At 40.2% G+C, this 19,960-nt stretch overlaps 1 protein-coding gene across 2 annotated transcripts in view; it reads right to left on the reverse strand.

Moving 5' to 3' along the window:
- Positions 1–19,960, reverse strand: part of GLRA2 (glycine receptor alpha 2) — a 195,876-nt gene that overhangs the window by 106,439 nt on the left and 69,477 nt on the right. For both annotated transcript variants that reach the window (XM_089904770.1, XM_089904769.1), the window contains exons 6-7: positions 17,813–17,950; positions 15,984–16,198 (exon numbers count right to left, since the gene is read on the reverse strand). In XM_089904770.1, the coding sequence (XP_089760896.1) occupies positions 15,984–16,198; positions 17,813–17,950 (353 nt within the window). The remainder of the gene's footprint in view (positions 1–15,983; positions 16,199–17,812; positions 17,951–19,960) is intronic.

A 19,960-nucleotide genomic window follows, 5' to 3' on the forward strand; every position in this document is an offset into this window, starting at 1 on the left:
TACAAAGGTCACTAATCAGTGACCATTTATTTAGCAGTAGTTTTTAAAAAAATGAAGTATAGTTGATTTACAATATTATATTAGTTTCAGGTGTCCAGCATAGTGATTCAATGTTTTTATAGATTATACTCCATTAAAACTTATTACAAAATTATGGCCAGAATTCCCTGTGAGGTACAATATATCCTTGTTGCTTATCTATTTTATACATAGTAGTTTGTATCTCTTAATCCCATACCTCTGTCTTCCCCCACCTGCTTCCCTCTCCCCACTGATAACCACTAGTTTGTTCTCTATATCTGTTAGATCGTTTCTGTTTTTCTATATACATTCATTTTACTTTTAAGATTCCACGTTTAAGTGATATCATACAGTATTTGTCTTTCTCTGTATGACTTATTTCATGAAGCATAATATTCTCTAGCTCCAGCCACGTTGCTGCAGATGGCAGAATTTCATTCTTTTATATGGTGAGTAATATTTCATTGTATATTTATACCACATCTTCTTTATCCATTTGTCTATTGACAGACACTTGGGTTGCTTCCATATCCTGCCTATTGTAAATAGTGCTGCTATGAACATTGTGGTGCATGTATCTTTTTGAATTAGTGTTTTTGATTTTTTCTGGATCTATACCCAGAAGTGGAATTGCTGGATCATATGGTAGTTCTACTTTTAGTTTTTTGAGGAATCTCTATATTGTTTTCCCTAGTGGCTGCACAAATTTACATTCCCACCAACAATGTACAGTGAATCCCTTTTCCCCACATCCTTACCAGCCAACATTTGTTATTTGTAGACTTTTTGTTGATAGCCATTCTGACAGGTGTGAGGTGATTTTGGTTTTGATTTGCATTTCCCTGATGATTAGTGATGTTGAGAAACTTTTCATGTGCCTGGTAGCCATCTGCATTTCCTCTTTAGAAAAATGTCTATTTAGGTCTTTACCCTACTTTTTGTTTCGGTTGTTTGCTTTTGATATTAAGTTGTATGAGCTATTTATTTATTTTGGATATTAACCCTTTGGCGATCATATCACTTGCAAATATTTTCTCCTATTCGGTAAGTTGTCTTTTCGTTTTGTTGATGGTTTCTTTTGCTGTGCAAAAGCTTTTAAGTTTAATTAGGTTCCATTTGTATATTTTTGCTTTCACTTCTTTTGCCTTAGGAGACAGATCCAAAAAAATATTGGTACCCTTTGTAAAAGCGTGTTCTGCCTATGTTCTCTTCTAGGAGTTTTATGGTTTCAGGTCTTACATTTAGGACTTTAATCCATTTCGAGTTTATTTTTATATATGATGTGATGAAATGTTCTAATCTCATTCTTTTACATGTAGCTGTCCAGTTTTCCCACCACCACTTATAGAAGAGACTGTCTTTTCTTCACTGTATATTCTTGCCTACTTTGTCATAATTGACCATAGGTGTATGGGTTTATTTATGGGCTCTATAATCTGTTCCATTGATATATGTGTCTGTTTCTGTGCCAGTGCCATGCTGTTTTGGTTACTGTAGCTTTGTTGTATTATCTGAAGTCAAGGAGGGTGATTTCACAGCTTTGTTTTTATTCACAAGATTGCTTTCACAATTTGGTGTCTTTTGTGGTTCCATATAAATTTTAGGATTACTAGTTCTATTTCTGTGAAAACTATCATGGGTATTTTGATAGGGATTGTATTAAATCTGTAGATTGCTTTGGGTAGTATTGCCATTTTAGCAATATTAATTCTTCCAATCCAAGAGCATGGGATAGCTTTCCATTTCTTTGTATCATCCTCGGTTTCCTTCATCAGTGTTTTATAGTTTTCATAGTATAGGTCTTTTACCTCCTCTGTTAAGTTTTATTTCTAGGTATTTTATTCTTTTTGATGTGATTTAAACAAGATTTTTTTCATTCTCCTTCTGATAGTTCATTATTAGTGTATAGAAAAGCAACAGATTTCTCTATATTAACCTTGTATTCTACAACTTTTCTGAATTCATTTATTAGTTCTAGTAGTTTTTTGTTGGAGACCTTAGGATTTTCTCTATAAAGTACCATGTTATCTGCAAATAGTGATAGTTTTATTTCTTCCCTTCCAATTTGGATGCTTGTTCTTTCTTTCTTTCTTCCTTCCTTCCTTCCTTCCTTCCTTCCTTCCTTCCTTCCTTCCTTCCTTCCTTCCTTCCTCCCTCCCTCCCTCCCTCCCTCCCTCTCTCTCTCTCTCCCTCTCTCCTTCCCTCCCTCCCTCCCTTCCTTCCTTCCTTCAGTCTTCTGTTTTTTATTTTTTGTCTGTTTGCTGTTGCTAGGACTTCCAATACTATGTTTAAAAAAGTGGTGACAGGGACTTCCCTGGTGGTGCAGTGCTTAAGAATCTGTCTGTGAATGCAGGAGACACAGCTTCCAGCCCTGGTCTGGGAAGGTCCCACATGCCATGGAGCAACTAAGCCTGTGCGCCACAACTACTGAGCCTGTGCTCTAGAGCCTGGGAGCCACAACTACTGAGCCCACATGCCTCAACTACTGAAGCCCACATGCCTAGAGCCTGTGCCTGGCAAACAGAGAAGCGACCACAATGAGAAGCCTGCGCACCACAACGATGAGTAGCCCCAACTCACCACAACTAGAGAAAGACCGTGCGCAGCAACAAAGACCCAATGCAGCCAAAATAAATAAATAATAAACAATTTTTTAAAAAAAAGTGGCAAGAGTGGGCATCCTTGTCTTGTTCCTGATTTTAGAAGAAAGACCTTCAGCTTTTCACTGTTGAGTATGTTGTTAGCTATGGGGTTTTTTTGTTTTTTGCATCTTTATTGGACTATAATTGCTTTACAATGGTGTGTTAGTTTCTGCTTTATAACAAAGTGAACCAGTTATACATATACATATGTTCCCATATCTCTTCCCTCTTGCGTCTCCCTCCCTCCCACCCTCCCTATCCCACTCCTCTAGGTGGTCACAAAGCACCGCGCTGATCTCCCTGTGCTATGTGGCTGCTTCCACGAGCTATCTGTTTTACGTTTGGTAGTGTATATATGTCCGTGCCACTCTCTCGCGTTCTCACAGCTTACCCTTCCCCCTCTCCATATCCTCAAGTCCATTCTCTAGTAGGTCTGTGTCTTTATTCCTGTCTTACCCCTAGGTTCTTCATTACAGTTTTTTTCCCCTTAAATTCCATATATATGTGTTAGCATACGGTATTTGTCTTTCTCTTTCTGACTTACTTCACTCTGTATGACAGACTCTAGGTTTATCCACCTCATTACAAATAGCTCAATTTCGTTTCTTTTTATGGCTGAGTAATATTCCATTGTATATATATGCCACATCTTCTTTATCCATTCATCCGATGATGGACACTTAGGTTCTTTCCACCTCTTGGCTATTGTAAATAGAGCTGCAATGAACATTTTGGTACATGACTCTTTTTGAATTATGGTTTTCTCAGGGTATATGCCCAGTAGTGGGATTGCTGGGTTGTATGGTAGTTCTATTTGTAGTTTTTTAAGGAACCTCCATACTGTTCTCCATAGTGGCTGTACCAGTTCACATTCCCGACAGCAGTGCAAGAGTGTTCCCTTTTCTCCACACCCTCTCCAGCATTTATTGTTTCTAGATTTTTGGATGATGGCCATTCTGACTGGTCTGAGATGATATCTCATTGTAGTTTTGATTTGCATTTCTCTAATGATTAATGATGTTGAGCATTCTTTCATGTGTTTGTTGGCAGTCTGTATATCTTCTTTGGAGAAATGTCTCTTTAGGTCTTCTGCCCATTTTTGGATTGGGTTGTTTGTTTTTTTGTTATTGAGCTGCTTGTATATTTTGGAGATTAATCCTTTGTCACTTGCTTCACTTGCAAACATTTTCTGCCATTCTGAGGGTTGTCTTTTCGTCTTGTTTATGGTTTCCTTTGCTGTGCAAAAGCTTTGAAGTTTCATTAGGTCCCATTTGTTTATTTTTGTTTTTATTTCCATTACTCTAGGAGGTGGGTCAGAAAGGATCTTGCTGTGATTTATGTCATAGAGTGTTCTGCCTATGTTTTCCTCTAAGAGTTTGATAGTTTCTGGCCTTACATTTAGGTCTTTAATCCATTTTGAGCTTATTTTTGTGTATGGTGTTAGGGAGTGATCTAATTTCATACTTTTACATGTACCTGTCCAGTTTTCCCAGCACCATTTATTGAAGAGGCTGTCCTTTCTCCACTGTACATTCCTGCCTCCTTTATCAAAGATAAGGTGTCCATATGTGCGTGGGTTTATCTCTGGGCTTTCTATCCTGTTCCATTGATCTATCTTTCTGTTTTTGTGCCAGTACCATACTGTCTTGATTACTGTAGCTTTGTAGTATAGTCTGAAGTCAGGGAGCCTGATTCCTCCAGCTCCGTTTTTCGTTCTCAAGATTGCTTTGCCTATTTGGGGTCTTTTGTGTTTCCATACAAATTGTGAAATTTTTTGTTCTAGTTCTGTGAAAAATGCCAGTGGTAGTTTGATAGGGATTGCATTGAATCTGTAGATTGCTTTGGGTAGTAGAGTCATTTTCACAATGTTGATTCTTCCAATCCAAGAACATGGTATATCTCTCCATCTATTTGTATCATCTTTAATTTCTTTCATCAGGGTCTTATAATTTTCTGCATACAGGTCTTTTGTCTCCTTAGGTAGGTTTATTCCTAGATATTTTATTCTTTTTGTTGCAATGGTAAATGGGAGTGTTTTCTTGATTTCACTTTCAGATTTTTCATCATTAATGTATAGGAATGCCGGAGATTTCTGTGCATTAATTTTGTATCCTGCTACTTTACCAAATACATTGATTAGCTCTGGTAGCATCTTTAGGATTCTCTATGTATAGTATCATGTCATCTGCAAACAGTGACAGCTTTACTTCTTGTTTTCCAATTTGGATTCTTTTTGTTTCTTTTTCTTCTCTGATTGCTGTAGCTAAAACTTCCAAAATTATGTTGAATAAGAGTGGTGAGAGTGGGCAACCTTGTCGTGTTCCTGATCTTAGTGGAAATGATTTCAGTTTTTCACCATTGAGGACGATGTTGTCTGTGGGATTGTCATATATGGCTTTATTATGTTGAGGAAAGTTCCCTCTGTGCCTACTTTCTGGAGGGTTTTTATCATAAATGGGTGTTGAATTTTGTCGAAAGACTTCTCTGCATCTATTGAGATGACCATTGGTTTTTCTCCTTCAATTTGTTAATATGGTGTATCACATTGATTGATTTGCGTATATTGAAGAATCCTTGCATTCCTGGAATAAACCCCACTTGATCATGGTGTATGATCGTTTTAATGTGTTGTTGGATCCTGTTTGCTAGTATTTTGTTGAGGATTTTTGCATCTACGTTCATCAGTGATATTGGCCTGTAGTTTTCTTTCTTTGTGACATCCTTGTCTGGTTTTGGTATCAGGGTGATGGTGGCCTCGTAGAATGAGTTTGGGAGTGTTCCTCCCTCTGCTATATTTTGGAAGTGTTTGAGAAGGACAGGTGTTAGCTCTTCTCTAAATGTTTGATAGAATTCGCCTGTGAATCCATCTGGTCCTGGGCTTTTGTTTGTTGGAAGATTTTTAATCAGAGTTTCAATTTCAGTCCTTGTGATTTGTCTGTTCATATTTTCTGTTTCTTCCTGATTCAGTCTTAGCAGGTTGTGCATTTCTAAGAATTTGTCCATTTCTTCCAGGTTGTCCATTTTATTGGCATATAGTTGCTTGTAGTAATCTCTCATGATCCTTTGTATTTCTGCAGTGTCACTTGTTACTTCTTCTTTTTCATTTCTATTTCTATTGATTTGAGTCTTCTCCCTTTCTTTCTTGATGAGTCTGGCTAATGGTTTATCAATTTTGTTTATCTTCTCAAAGAACCAGCTTTTAGTTTTATTGATCTTTGCTATCGTTTCTTCATTTCTTTTTCATTTATTTCTGATTTGATCTTTATGATTTCGTTCCTTCTGCTAATTTGGGGGTTTTTTTGTTCTTCTTTCTCTAATTGCTTTAGGTGCAAGGTTAGGGTGTTTATTCGATATGTTTCCTGTTTCTTAAGGTAGGATTGTATTGCTATAAACTTCCCTCTTAGAACTGCGTTTGCTTCATTCCATAGGTTTTAGGTCGTCGTGTCTCCATTGTCATTTGTTTCTAGGTATTTTTTGATGTCCTCTTTGATTTCTTCAGTGATCACTTCGTTGTTAAGTAGTGTATTGTTTAGCCTCCATGTGTTTGTATTTTTTACAGATCTTTTCCTGTAATTGATATCTAGTCTCATAGCGTTGTGGTCAGAAAAGATACTTGATACGATTTCAATTTTCTTAAATTTACCAAGGCTTGACTTGTGACCCAAGATATGATATATCCTGGAGAATGTTCCATGAGCACTGGAGAAAAATGTGTATTCTGTTGTTTTTGGATGGAATGTCCTATAAATATCAGTTAAGTCCATCTTGTTTAATGTATCATTTAAAGCTTGTGTTTCCTTATTTATTTTCATTTTGCATGATCTGTCCATTGGTGAAAGTCGGGTGTTAAAGTCCCCTACTATGATTGTGTTACTGTCGATTTCCCATTTTATGGCTGTTAGCATTTGCCTTATGTATTGAGGTGTTCCTATGTTGGGTGCATAAATATTTACAATTGTTATATCTTCTTCTTGGATCGATCCCTTGATGATTATGTAGTGTCCTTCTTTGTCTCTTGTAATAGTCTATATTTTAAAGTCCATTTTTTCTGATATGAGAATTGCTACTCCAGCTTTCTTTTGATTTCCATTTGCAGGGAATATCTTTTTCCATCCCCTCACTTTCAGTCTGTACGTGTCCCTAGGTCTGAAGTGGGTCTCTTGTAGACACCATATATGGGTCTTCTTTTTGTATCCATTCAGCCAGTCTGTGTCTTTTGGTGGGAGCATTTAATCCATTTACATTTAAGGTAATTATCCTGGTGGAGGGTACTAGTGCCTGTGTTCTGGTGGATGAGGCTGGATCTTGTCTTTCTGGTGGGCAGGTCCACGCCTGGTGGTATGTTTTGGGGTGTCTGTGGACTTATTATGATTTTAGGCAGCCTCTCTGCTAATGGGCGGGGTTGTGTTCCTGTCTTGCTAGTTGTTTGGCATAGGATGTCCAGCACTGTAGCTTGCTGGTCGTTGAGTGAAGCTGGGTGCTGGTGTTGAGATGGAGATCTCTGGGAGATTTTCGCCGTTTGATATTCTGTGGAGATGGGAGGTCTCTTGTGGACCAGTGTCCTGACGTTGGCTCTCCCATCTCAGAGGCACAGCACTGACTCCTCGCTGCAGCACCAAGAGCCTTTCATCCACACAGCTCAGAATAAAAGCGAGAAAAAGTAGAAAGAGGATAAAATAAAATAAAGTAAGGTAAAATAAAGCTATTAAAATAAAAAAATAATTATTAGGAAAAATTTTTTTTAAAAAGTAAAAGAAAAAACAACAAAAAACAAAGAAAAAAACCGGATTGATAGAATCCCAGGACAAATGGTGAAAGCAAAGCTATACAGACAAATCTCACACAGAAGCATACACATACACACTCAGAAAAAGAGGAAAAGCGGAAAAAATAATAAATCTTGCTCTCAAAGTCCACCTCCTCAATTTGGGATGATTCGTTGTCTATTCCGGTATTCCACAGATGCAGGGTACATCAAGTTGATTGTGGAGATTTAATCCTCTGCTCCTGAGGCTCCTGGGAGAGATTTCCCTTTCTCTTCTTTGTTCTCACAGCTCCCGGGGTTCAGCTTCGGATTTGACCCCGCCTCTGCGTGTAGGTCGCCAGAGGGCGTCTGTTCTTCGCTCAGATAGGACGGGGTTAGAGGAGCGGCTGATTTGGGGGCTCTGGCTCACTCAGGCTCGGGAGAGGGAGGGGTACAGATTGTGGGGCGATCATGCGGCAGCAGAGGCCAGCATGACGTTGCAGCAGCCTGAGGCGTGCCTGCGTTCTCCTGGGGAAGTTGTCACTGGATCACGGGACCCTGGCAGTGGCAGGCTGCACAGGCTCCCTGGAAGGGAGGTGTGCAGAGTGACCTGTGCTCGCACACAGGCTTCTTGGTGGCGGCAGCAGCAGCCTTAGCGTCTCATGCCCGTCTCGGGTCTGCGCTGTTAGCCGCGGCTCGCGCCCGTCTCTGGAGCTCCTTTAAGCAGCGCTCTTAATCCCCTCTCCTCGCGCACCAGGAAACAAAGAGGGAAGAAAAAGTCTCTTGCCTCTTCGGCAGGTCCAGACTTTTCCCGGACTCCCTCCCGGCTAGCCGTGGTGCACTAACCCCTTCAGGCTATGTTCATGCCGCCAACCCCAGTCCTGTCCCTTCGCTCCGACCGAAGCCCGAGCCTCAACTCCCATACCCGCCTGCCCCGGCAGGTACAAGCTCTTGGGCTGGTGAGTGCCGGTTGGCACCGATCCTCTGTGCGGGAATCTCTCCGCTGTGCCCTCCACACCCCTGTTGCTGCGCTCTCCTCTGTGGCTCCGAAGCTCCCCCCCTCCGCCACCCGCAGTCCCCACCCGCGAAGGGGCTTCCTAGTGTGTGGGAACCTTTCCTCCTTCATGGCTCCGTCCCACTGGTGCAGGTCCCGTCCCTATTCTTTTGTCTCTGTTTTTCTTTTTCTTTTGCCCTACCCAGGTACGTGGGGAGTTTCTTGCCTTTTGGGAGGTCTGAGGTCTTCTGCCAGCATTCAGTAGGTGTGCTGTAGGAGTTTTTCCACGTGTAGATCTATTTCTGATGTATCTGTGGGGAGGAAGTTGATCTCCACGTCTTACTCTTCCGCCATCTTTCCCCTCTCTAGCTATGGGTTTGTCCTAAATGGTCTTTATTATATTGAGATATGTTCCCTTTATGTCCACTTTGATGAGAGTTTTTATCATGAATGGATGTTGAATTTTGTCAAATGCTGTTTTTGGGGGTGTCTGTTGAGATGATTATGTGATTTTTATCCTTCTTTTTGCTAATGTGATGTATCACATTGGTTAATTTGCGAATATTGAACTATCCTTGAGTCCCTGCAATAAATCCCTGTTGATCATGGTGTATGAACCTTTTTGTGTATTGTTGGCTTCAGTTTGCTAACATTTTGTTGAGGAGTTTTGCATCTATGTTCATCAGTGATATTGGCCTGTAATTTTCTTTCTTTGTAGTGTCTTTTTCTGGTTTTGGTATCAGGGTAATGGTGGCTTCATAGACTGAATTTGGAATGTTGTGTTCCCTTCAGTTTTTTGGAATATTTGAAGAAGTATAGGTATTAGCTCTCTTTATATGTTTGGTAGAATTTTCTTGTGAAGCCATCTGGTCCTGGACTTTTGTCTGATGGGAGTTTTTTAATTACAAATTTAATTTCATTGCTAGTGATTGGTCTTTTCAAATTGTCTGTTTCTTCTTGATACAGTCTTGGCAGGTGTATGCTTCTAGAAATTTGTCCATTTCTTCGAGGTTGTCCAATTTGTTGGCATATACTGTTTGTAGTATTCTCTTACGAGTTTTGTATCTATGTGGCATTGGTTGTTATTTCTCTTCTTTCACTTATTATGTTGTTTATTTGGGTCTTCTCTTTTCTTCTTGGTGAACCAGGCTAAAAGTTTATCAAGTTTATCTTTTCAAAAAATTAGCTCTTGCTTTCATTGATCTTTTCTTTTCTTACTTTTGGTCTCTATTTTTATTTCCTCTTTGATCTTTATTATTTCCTTCCTTTTGCTGACTTTGGGCTTTTTTGTCCTTTTTCTAATTCTTTTAGATGGTAGGTTATGCTGTTTATTTGAGATTTTTCTTGTTTCTTCAGGAAGGCCTGTATTGCTAATAAACTTCCTTCTTAGAACTGCTTTTGCTGCATTCCATAGATTTTGGAAAGTTGTGGTGGAAAGTTGTCTTTCCATTTTCATTTGTCTCAATGTATTTTCTTATTTCCTCTTTCATTCCTTTATTGACCCATTGGTAGTTTAGTAGCATGTTGTTTAGTGTCCACGTGTTTGTTCTTTTCTCATTTTTCTTTCTGTAACTGATTTCCAGCTTCACACTGTTGTGGTCAGAAAAGATGCTTGAAATAATTTCTATCCTCTTAAATTTGCTGAGACTTGCTTTGTGGCCTAGCTTGTGATCTGTCCTGGAAAACGTTCCATGTGCACTTGAAAAGAATATGTATTCTGCCATTTTGGGATGGAATTTCCTGTAGGTACTATCAAATCCCACTGGTATAACGTGTCATTTAAGACCACTGTTGCCTTATTGATTTTCTATCTGGATGATCTGTCCATTGATGTAAATGGGGCATTTAAGTTCCCTGCGAGTATCGTATTATTGTCAATTTCTCCATCTATTCCTGTTAATATTTCCTTTCTGTGTTTAGATGCTCCTTTACTGGATGTGTATATGTTAATGTGTGTAATATCTTCTTCTTGTATTGATCCCTTTATCATTATATAATGCCCTTCTTTATCTTTTGTTACAGCCTTCGTTTTAAAGTCTGTTTTGTCTGGTATGAGTATTGCTACCCCCTGCTTTCTTGCCATTTCCATTTGCATGAAATATCCTTTCCCATTCCCTCTCTTTCAGTCTGTGTCTTTAGTTCTGAAGTGAGTCTCGTAGGCAGCATATAGATAGGTCTTTTTTTTTTAATACAATCAGCCACCCTATATCTTTTTTTATTTATAAATTTGTTTTTTAATTTATTTTTGGCTGTGTTGGGTCTTCATTGCTGTGCACGGGCTTTCTCTAGTTGCAACAACTGAGGGCTGCTCTTTGTTGCAGTGCGCAGGCTTCTCATTGTGGTGGCTTCTCTTGTTGCGGAGCATGGGCTGTAGGTGCACGGGCTTCAGTTGTTGCAGCACACGGGCTCAGTAGTTGTGGCTCGTGGGCTCTAGAGTGCAGGCTCAGTAGTTGTGGTGCACAGGCTTAGTTGCTTCGCAGCATGTGGGATCTTCCCGGACCAGGGCTGGAAGCTGTGTCCCCTGCATTGGCAGGCAGATTCTTAACCACCTCACCACCAGGGAAGTCCCCACCCTATGTCTTTTGATTGAAGCATTTAGTCTATTCATGTTTAGGGTAATCATTGATAGGTATGAACTGATTGCCATTTTATTACTTGTTTTCTGGTTGTTTTTATAGTTTTTCTCTGTTCATTTCTTCTTCTTTTTGTTTCTTCCCCTGTAGTTTGATGATATTCTTTAGTATGCTCATGTGCCTTTCTTTTTAGTTTTTGTGTATCTATTGCAGGTTTTCGATTTGTGGTTGTCATGGGGTTCATATATGTTGAACTGTAACTATATCTACTTGTTTTAAACTGATAGTCATTTATGTTCAAACACATTTTAAAAGATCTACATTTTTAAAACATTTTTATTGGCATATAATTGCTTTACAATATTGTGTGAGTTTCTGCTGTATAACAAAGTGAACCAGCTATATGTATACATACATCTCCATATCTCTTCCCTCTTGCGTCTCCCTCCCTCCCACCCTCCCTATCCCACCCCTCTAGGTGGTCACAAAGCACTGAGCTGATCTCCCTGTGCTATGCGACTGCTTCCCACTAGCTATCTATTTTACGTTTGGTAGTGTATATATGTCAGTGTTACTCTTTCACTTCGTCCCAGCTTACCCTTCCCCCTCCCCGTGTCCTCAAGTCCATTCTCTACATCTGCATCTTTATTCCTGTCCTGCCCCTAGGTTCATCAGACCTTTTTTTTTTTTTTTTAGATTCCATATATATGTGTTAGCATATGGTATTTGTTTTACTCTTTCTGACTTACTTCACTCTGTATGACAGACTCTAGGTCCAACCACCTCAGTACAAATAGTTCAATTTCGTTTCTTTTTATGGCTAATGTTCCATTGTGTATATGTGCCACATCTTCTTTCTCCATTCATAAAAGATATACATTTTTTTACACCCCTCCCGAAACTTTTGTGTTTTTAATGTCACATTTTACATCTTCATGTTTATCCCTTAACTGTTTATTGTAGTTATAGTTGCTTTTACAATTTTTTGTCTTTTAATATTTGTACTGGCTTATTTAAGTGGTAGATCCTTAGTCCTTAGTATATATTTGCCTTTTCTTTTTGGATTTTCCATTTCTTATGGATTCTTACTTTTTTCCACTTAGAGAAGACCCTTTAACATTTCCTTTATGGTAGGTTTAGTATTGATGAACTCTTTTAGTTTTTGCTTTTCCAAGAAGTTTTTACCTCTCCTTGGATTCTAAATGACAGTCTTGCTGGGTAGTATCCTGGGTTGCAGGTTTTTCCCTTTCAGCACTTTGAATATATCATGCCACTCCCTTCTGACCTGCAGAATTTCTGCAGAAAAATCAGCTGATAGCCTTATGGGGGTTCCCTTGTATATGGCTCTGTTTTTATCTTGCTGCCTTTAAAATTCTCTTTATCTTTAAGCTTTACCATTTTAATTATGATATGTCTGTCTGGGTTTATACTGTTTGGGACCCTCTGTGCTTCCTGTACCTGGACATTTGTTTCCTTTTTCACTGGTTTGGGAAGTCTTTAGCCATAATTTTCTCACATACATTTTCAATTCCCTTCTCTCTCTCTTCTTCTGGGGCCCCTATAATTTGAATACTGGTACACTTAATGTTATGTCAGAGATCTCATAAACTGTTGTCATTTTTTAAAATTTGTTTTTCTTTTTGCTTTTCTGATTGGGTGGTTTCCATTACTCTATTTTCGAGATCACTTATGTGTTCTTCTGTGTCACTTAGTCTGCTATTCATTCCTTCTACTGTGTTTTTTATTTCAGTTATTGAATTCATTATTTCTGATTGGGGTTTTTAAAATATTTTCTTGTTCCTTGTTAACATTCTCACTCTGTTCATTTATTCTTTTCCCTAATTCAATTAACATTCTTATTAGCAATGCTTTGAATTCTTTATCTGGTAAGTTATTTATTTCTGTTTAATTATGTATTTTCAGTGGTTTTCTCTTGCTGTTTCAGCTGAGAGTAGCTCCTCTGCCTTATTAGTTTGCTTAACTTTCTTTGCCTCTATGGATTTAAATGAAACAGTTGTCTATTCCAGTCTGGAAGGGGTGTTCATATTATAGACTGTATGTGCCTAATGCCTTTGGTGGGAGAGCAGATTTGATGTGGACATAAGCCAAGTCTTTCCTCAGGATGTGCTGTTAGCTATCACCTTGGTAGGACATGAGGCTGAAGATGGAGGGGCTAGAGTTGTAGCTGGGTGTGGGGTGGGACTTCCCTTCTGCTCAGTGGCCATCACTGCCCTCCAAGTTGCTGGAGTAGAAGCCCTGAGGGTTGGGCTTGATCTGGCTCTGTTCCCTTTAAGTGTCTGCTTTCCCCTTTTGTAGCACTGGGACCTTTGCCCCAGAGCTGGGGATTGCTGAGGCAAGGGAGGCCCGTGTGGAGTCTCGGCTCATTTTTGCCACAGACAGATGTCTGAGCTGTCTCCGATGTGCTGCCAGTACAGGTGCCAGCAGTTGTTTCCCTCGACCTGCTCAGATGCAGCCTCGGGTCCAAGTCCCCTTTGTCCCTCACTGCTAATCACTTCCCCCAGTCTCTGCCATCCCTGCGCTTTTGTGGAGCTGCACTGCAGGGCAGGCGGGGCCGGTGTGGACTCTCTTTGTGTATTAGGGTAAGCTGTGGTGGAGTGGCCATCATCAGAGTTCTGGGCTGCTTCTGATATGACGTTTGAGTAAGTGCCAACACTGGCTACTGCCGCCTCACCCAGGCTCTGCCCTGGGACTGGGTCATCTCTGCATCCCACAACCAAGTTTTTTTCTCTGGTTGTGGCAGCCCTAGATTCCATACCACACTGCGACGTGGAGTAAGCTTTGTTGGAGCATGCACCGAGGCAGTTGTGGGAAACTTGGCAGCCACTGGAGCAGTCCTCTCACCACCCTCTCTGCCCTGCCCCAGGAGCAAGCCAGTGCACAAGCCCTCGTGCACATGCATGTTCCTCAGGAGCGGGGTCCGGGCTTCCCCCAGCCCTCCTGTTAGTCCCAGTGGTCCGTCAAGCAGCCAAGGGGGCTTGTCTTCCCTGTGCAGGATGCCAGGACTGGGGCTTCCAATTGTGGTTCTCACTGCTCACTCCCCAAGGCGGGCGTCTGTTCATGTGTTCTCCCTTTTCCTCTGAGTCCCCTCCCAGGGGCATAGGTCCTGACCTGATTGCTTTTCTTCCCTTCCTACCCAATTCCATATGTATCTTTCTTATAGCGTTGGTTGTACAGGAGTCTTTCTGCCAGTTTCCAGTTAGTTTTCAATGAGAATTGTTCCATATGTAGATATATTTTTGATGTGTTCATGGGGGGAGGTGACTTCCATGTCTTCCTATTCTACCGTCTTGATTGATCTCCTTTTTAACAATAGTTTTGACCATGTAAAATCACAATGGCTAATAAGAATGAATAACAAATTTGTAAAAAACCTCAAGCTCTCATTTTGAAAGTAAATGACTATTCTTTTGGCAGCAATGAGTAGTTGGAGGCTAAATGTCTTATGTTTTCACATTATCTGCTTGCAGTGTGCCACCAGTACTTTAGCTGTCTAGTAAAATGTAGAATATATTTGTGTGTCCTAGTGTTTAATGTCATGGCATTACAGTGATAGCAGTAGCTAATAAATAACGGGATATAATCAAATGAACCTGTTTGGAAGGAGGTACAGAGGGGATTAGAATTTGTATTAGGCAATATCGATTTGTGATTATGTAGCGGAAAAAAAAAGCTGTTACCATTTTTGACCTCTGTATTGCAACAGAAATATGACACAGGTATTTCATACTATTTGTTATTCTAGAAAGTAAAAAAGTATCGGAGACAGATCTATTCCTTTCTCTATTAGCATACAAAATCTAACGTTTATCTTTGGAGGCATGGAACTTGAAAAATTTGTATAACTATTTTCCCACTATTCAACCCCACTCCATTATAGCCACAGGCCTCTTCTGTACGTCATCTTATCTTCCAACATAGGAGATAATGTGGAGCATTATATAACATTTCTCGTCATGTCAGTTGCAGCACAACTGAACATAAGCCCAAGCCAGCCAAGATAGGGGATTACATCTCAGTTATTTTCTGGAACTGAGTTTTGGAGGGACTGCTAAACCAGTATGAGACAGTGTATACTGAATACTAATTGAACTCAGATTCCTGGAAAATTGAGGCTAATGGCTCAATGTACTCAGTGAAAGGGGGGAATACACATAGGCACATTTTGGGGTGCTGGGGCATTTCACAAGCAGAACATTTATCATTACTTGCTTAACCAATATTTACAAATGCAGAGGGTCGCTCTTACATAAAAAGAGATTATGTAGCCATTATGATTTCTTATTCAGGGTGCTACAAAATGTCCTTCTGTCCCCAGTATCCACTCCACACTTCTCTGTCAACCTGCCACAGTAGCCAGAATTTTCACCATCTTCAGTGAGTCCACTGTTCTCTAGGTAACTGTGTCACTCAAAATAGTAGTGTTATTAGCCATGAAGGTAAATTAAGGCATAGGAAACACCCGTGTGTCTGATTTGACGCACCCTCATACTGCACCTTTATTTCTTATGCATACTCATCGCATATGGCTTTTCTGTAAATTTGCAGGAGCTTAAGTCACTCTTCTGTTACTGTAAATGACTTCACTGAGCACGTGAATCACAATAGCTTCCCCAGTAACTACTTGACAATACAACGTAAGTTGCATCAGTCTTACTCCAGTTCCTGCAAGCTTCATGCCTCATAAACAACATGAGGTCAAAAGTACTCGAGGGCTTCTTAGAATTCCTGAGACATGTTTCTGCCTCCACTCATTCCTCTTCTCTCTCAACCCTGAATCTCCTTTCCCCTAATTGATCTGATTATGAAGATCCCCCATGTCCTCAGAGCTCTAACTCTCAAACTTAGCTTTCCATTCTCTTCTTACTGCATTTGCATCTCCAACAGTGCCGCAGGGTAGCAAACATTTCTGTCTTCACAGAATTCTCCAGCCCGTAAGACCTTTGACAAACCTCTCAGGTCACTTGTTGTCAAGTGAGGAGATTTCTTACCTTTGGCAGAGATGCCCTGGAGCCTGAACTCTGGGTGGTCATCGTTAAGACTGTCGTGATGCCCAGTGCAACTCTGGCAGGGGCTGCATCCATGTTTATCCAAAAAGAGACCCAGGACAAAATGACTATCAACAGACTGGGGATATACATCTGGATCAAGTAATATCCCATCTGGCGTTCCAGGTGAAACTTAACCTCGATGCAGGTAAACTTTCCTGGAAACAGGAAGTGATGATTTAAAATCCAATTTGAATTTATCTTTCCCGTTCCAGCCTCCCATTTTATTTTTATTAAAAAGGAGCATTAGCGATGGATTTGAAAGATTGCACAAAACGCCGACACTACACACCCAATTCAACTCTTTTCCAACTCAACCCGTAATGGAAATGACAGTGTGAGAACGAGTGATCTAAAGAGTCACTGGACCAAAACCATGTGGCATATTTAATTTTCAAATCTGTGCTTGTTGCAGCCTGATTATTTAGACAGAGCTTCAGAATTTTCTAGACTATCCACTGGAAAGAAAATATTCATGTTTTGTGGGGTTATTGTATGTAATATATAGGATATAACATATAACCTACAACATATATGTGTAGCATATACTACACAGCATATAATATATAACATATAATATGAAATAGTTGAAACCATTCCTTCCTAAGTAGTAAAGTTCACATGGGGCTCCTAAAGGATTTGGATAATTGTGTATCTATCTTTGTGTTACCAATAGCAAAAGAAAAATATACATTTGTAGAAACCATGAATATAATCTAGTCACTGTAAAAATTTCATAACCTCCTGGGTAATTGCTTGAGGACACGTAGAATATTCCTAGAATCTGTTTACAGTGTTGCATTGCCTATAAAAGAGTGCATATAAAGATATTAAAACTTGTAACATACTATTAAGAGACCGATGTTCCTGCCCCTTCCCACTTTCCTTCCTCTTTAATTGGCTTGGAGTTAGAAACACAGAAGGTAATTCGGCTTAGCTCACACAAATTATGAGGTAGGGTTGGGTTCTTCTTGGCCAGGAAGGACACCTTAGAGTCCAGTTTTAGTTATTTCATAGGAAGCACTGTTGACTTCTGGAACAAGTGTTCATGGACCAGAGCAGTCACTGAACAAACCATCATGTCTCGACTGCCTCTCCTTGATCAGCTGTGTGGCATCATAGACGAGGATGTTCATAGGAAAGGCTATCAGCTTTACTCGGCGGGCATAATCTTCCGGGGAACAACAGATGCCCACTTGTTGCTACTACCTCACATTCTCCCCCTGACCCATGTGTCTGTCAGCACCACAGACAATGCGTGACTTTAGAGCCAGCTGACTCCCCGCAAGCTGATTTTCATGCACGCTGTCTATAGGACTGGAGAGTACAACAGCTGTATTTCTGGGTTTGCAAAGACCTGTGTTATTATTTCTGTCTTCCACTAAGGCAGAGAGTGCAAATTGACCCGGGGAGCTAACGTCAAGAATGGATGCTGGGAATGGGCGAGAATTCATACACTTCCTGCACCATTTACAAGGTCTCATACACTTTTCCTCAGACTCATTTGATAGTAGATGGTCAGCAAGAGAGCAGCAAAAGATCCCCAAATCTCTTTCCTTCTCTCCGTCTTTTGGAAAAATTATCTGTTGGGCTCCCTGACCTGTTCGAAAGGATATAGGCATCTTATGTGTTGAGGGCATTTTGACCCAAGCCCAGGACAGTGCCTCATAGCTCCACTTTCTTGGTAAATATGCGGCAATTAAGGTGATGGGATATATACTCCAAGCAGCAGATGGAGCCCACTTGGGTTTAGCAGCTCAAAGGAAACTTACCAGTGTTGTAGTGCTTTGTGCAGTAGCCGAGCTCCTTCTCTTCTTTCAAAATGAACTGAGGCAGTGTCAATCCTTCAGCAACTTGAACTGGACCATCACTTAACCACTCAAATATCAGGTCATTCATTGTGTACCCAACTGCAGTAAACAAATCATAGTAAAAAACTGAATGCATCTTTCCAAGAAAGCTTGAAAGTCTAGCCACGTAAAGAAACAAACAAGGACATCATCTAAAGCGACATATGCTCGATCAATTCAAGAGCATTTTTTAATAAAAGAGCTGCAATCATCATGACAACTACATGTCACTGGAGCCAAAGAAATGGAAGACAACAAGCTATGTCTGAATGATTGTTTTTTCTGTGTAATGGGAGAATGGAACTTATAAAGTCCATTTTTCTTCTGCCCACTCTATCCACTAAATGTTTCTGCAGAACAAACAAGTAAACAAACAAAAATCCTTTGAAGATTGTCTTTACTTTAAAGAGCTGTGTCTGTGGATATCCATTAAGACAATGCAGTTCATGGCACCAGTCTTAGTATTTCAAATGAAAGGCATTCCGTTTTTAAAAAAAAAAAAAAGAGAATGGATTTATCACAGGCCTGCTTAAAATATTTCCATTGCAAACTTGGCCCCTCTCCTAGGGTCTATTAGCTTTGTTTTGAGAAAGTTTATGTTCAAGTCATTATGGTCAATCCTCAGTTACTTTAGCAAGCGGGGAAGGCTATAGGCAGGTAACCTAAGAGGAAGCTGTGGGATATGCAAATCAAGCATATTCATTTGTGCTGGTGTCTTGCTAAAGGGGCCCACACATCACAATGATTAATATGAAGTAAAACAGATTCTCTGTTATATAAAGTCATATTGTTATATGACTTTTGAACCATCCAGAGTAAGACTGTTACCAGTTTAGTAAACCGAAGTTAGCACTTAGCCTCCAAGCTCCTGCTAACTAGGTCATTATGTCAAGGGCTTCTGGGTTTTTTACACCCCGGAAATGAAGGCTACTCTTTTTTCAGGCATCAGTTCTCCCCCTTCTTTCTTTATTTGTGATATTGGAACTCTAAAAGGAGATTGAGGAGGACAGGGGTTATTATGTGAGGTTTTGGCTGGCCAGTAACCTCAGCAAGTTTATTAAGTTTATAGATACTTATTCTTGTTTACTGCAAGGTAGTGACTCACCAAAGCTACCCAGAAATCAATGGCAAAGTTAATTGGAATCTACTTTCCTCTTTCTTTGGGCCATATTTTCCATTCAAAGCCAGAAAATAAGAACAAGCAAGGAATCACAAAGGGGACTTCGTATAAGCATTGATGATCCACAGAGAGAATGGCCAACCCTGTCTCTTCCACATCAGTGCTGCATGAGCCCTTCTTGAGTATCTCCACCAAATACTAGAAACTTGCCAAACACCCCCTGTTCTTGTCTGGCCAGCTTCTTGCTGACCACTACAATAATAGTCCCTGTCAGCCACCTGGAAACCCCAGCTGGGGGCAAACAGAAGAGGTAAAGATGTGGGGAAGGAGGACGTGATATGAGGGTAGAAAAGCAAAGAGCAGTTCCCACCCTTCACAGTCAAAGTCAGTGGTAAACACATCACTGCTTCTTTCATTTCATTACTCCTAGGTCCTGCAAGGGCCAAGCATATTTACTAATTGGAGTTTTTAAGCCTTGGAGGAGCCTCAGATGACAGCTATGGTTTCTGTTTTATAGAGAAACTAAGTGTTGGGTTGAGTCAGGGGAGAGTTGGGAGCAGTAGAGAAGTCACAGAGAAGGAATCATTATGTAGGAAAAAGTTTTTCTTAACTGTCTTCTCAAGAGAAGGGGCGATAGGGAAAATATGAATACATAAAGCCTATTATAAACCAGAAATTCTCATTTTATTCCTGACAGCTTCTTCAAACAAAGATGCTTCATTATTTTGTTTATTTTTGTAGGAAGTTTCAAGGGAAGTCTACAGTGATTTTAAATGATCAGAAGGAAACCCTGTCACCGCCTCTTTTAATAATAGTTGATATGTCTTTTTACATTTGTTATTTTTCTAAACCAAGAAGTTAAAAGTATTTTCTTGCCCCTGCCTCATTAAATCTCCTAACATCCCTGTAGGTCAGTAGCACTTATTATTCTCTGCATTTTACAAACAGAG

This window comes from Delphinapterus leucas, chromosome X (assembly GCF_059928025.1).
Source record: "Delphinapterus leucas isolate spDelLeu-1000000601 "Yukka" chromosome X, BTC_Dleu_Yukka2, whole genome shotgun sequence".
NCBI lineage: Eukaryota > Metazoa > Chordata > Mammalia > Artiodactyla > Monodontidae > Delphinapterus > Delphinapterus leucas.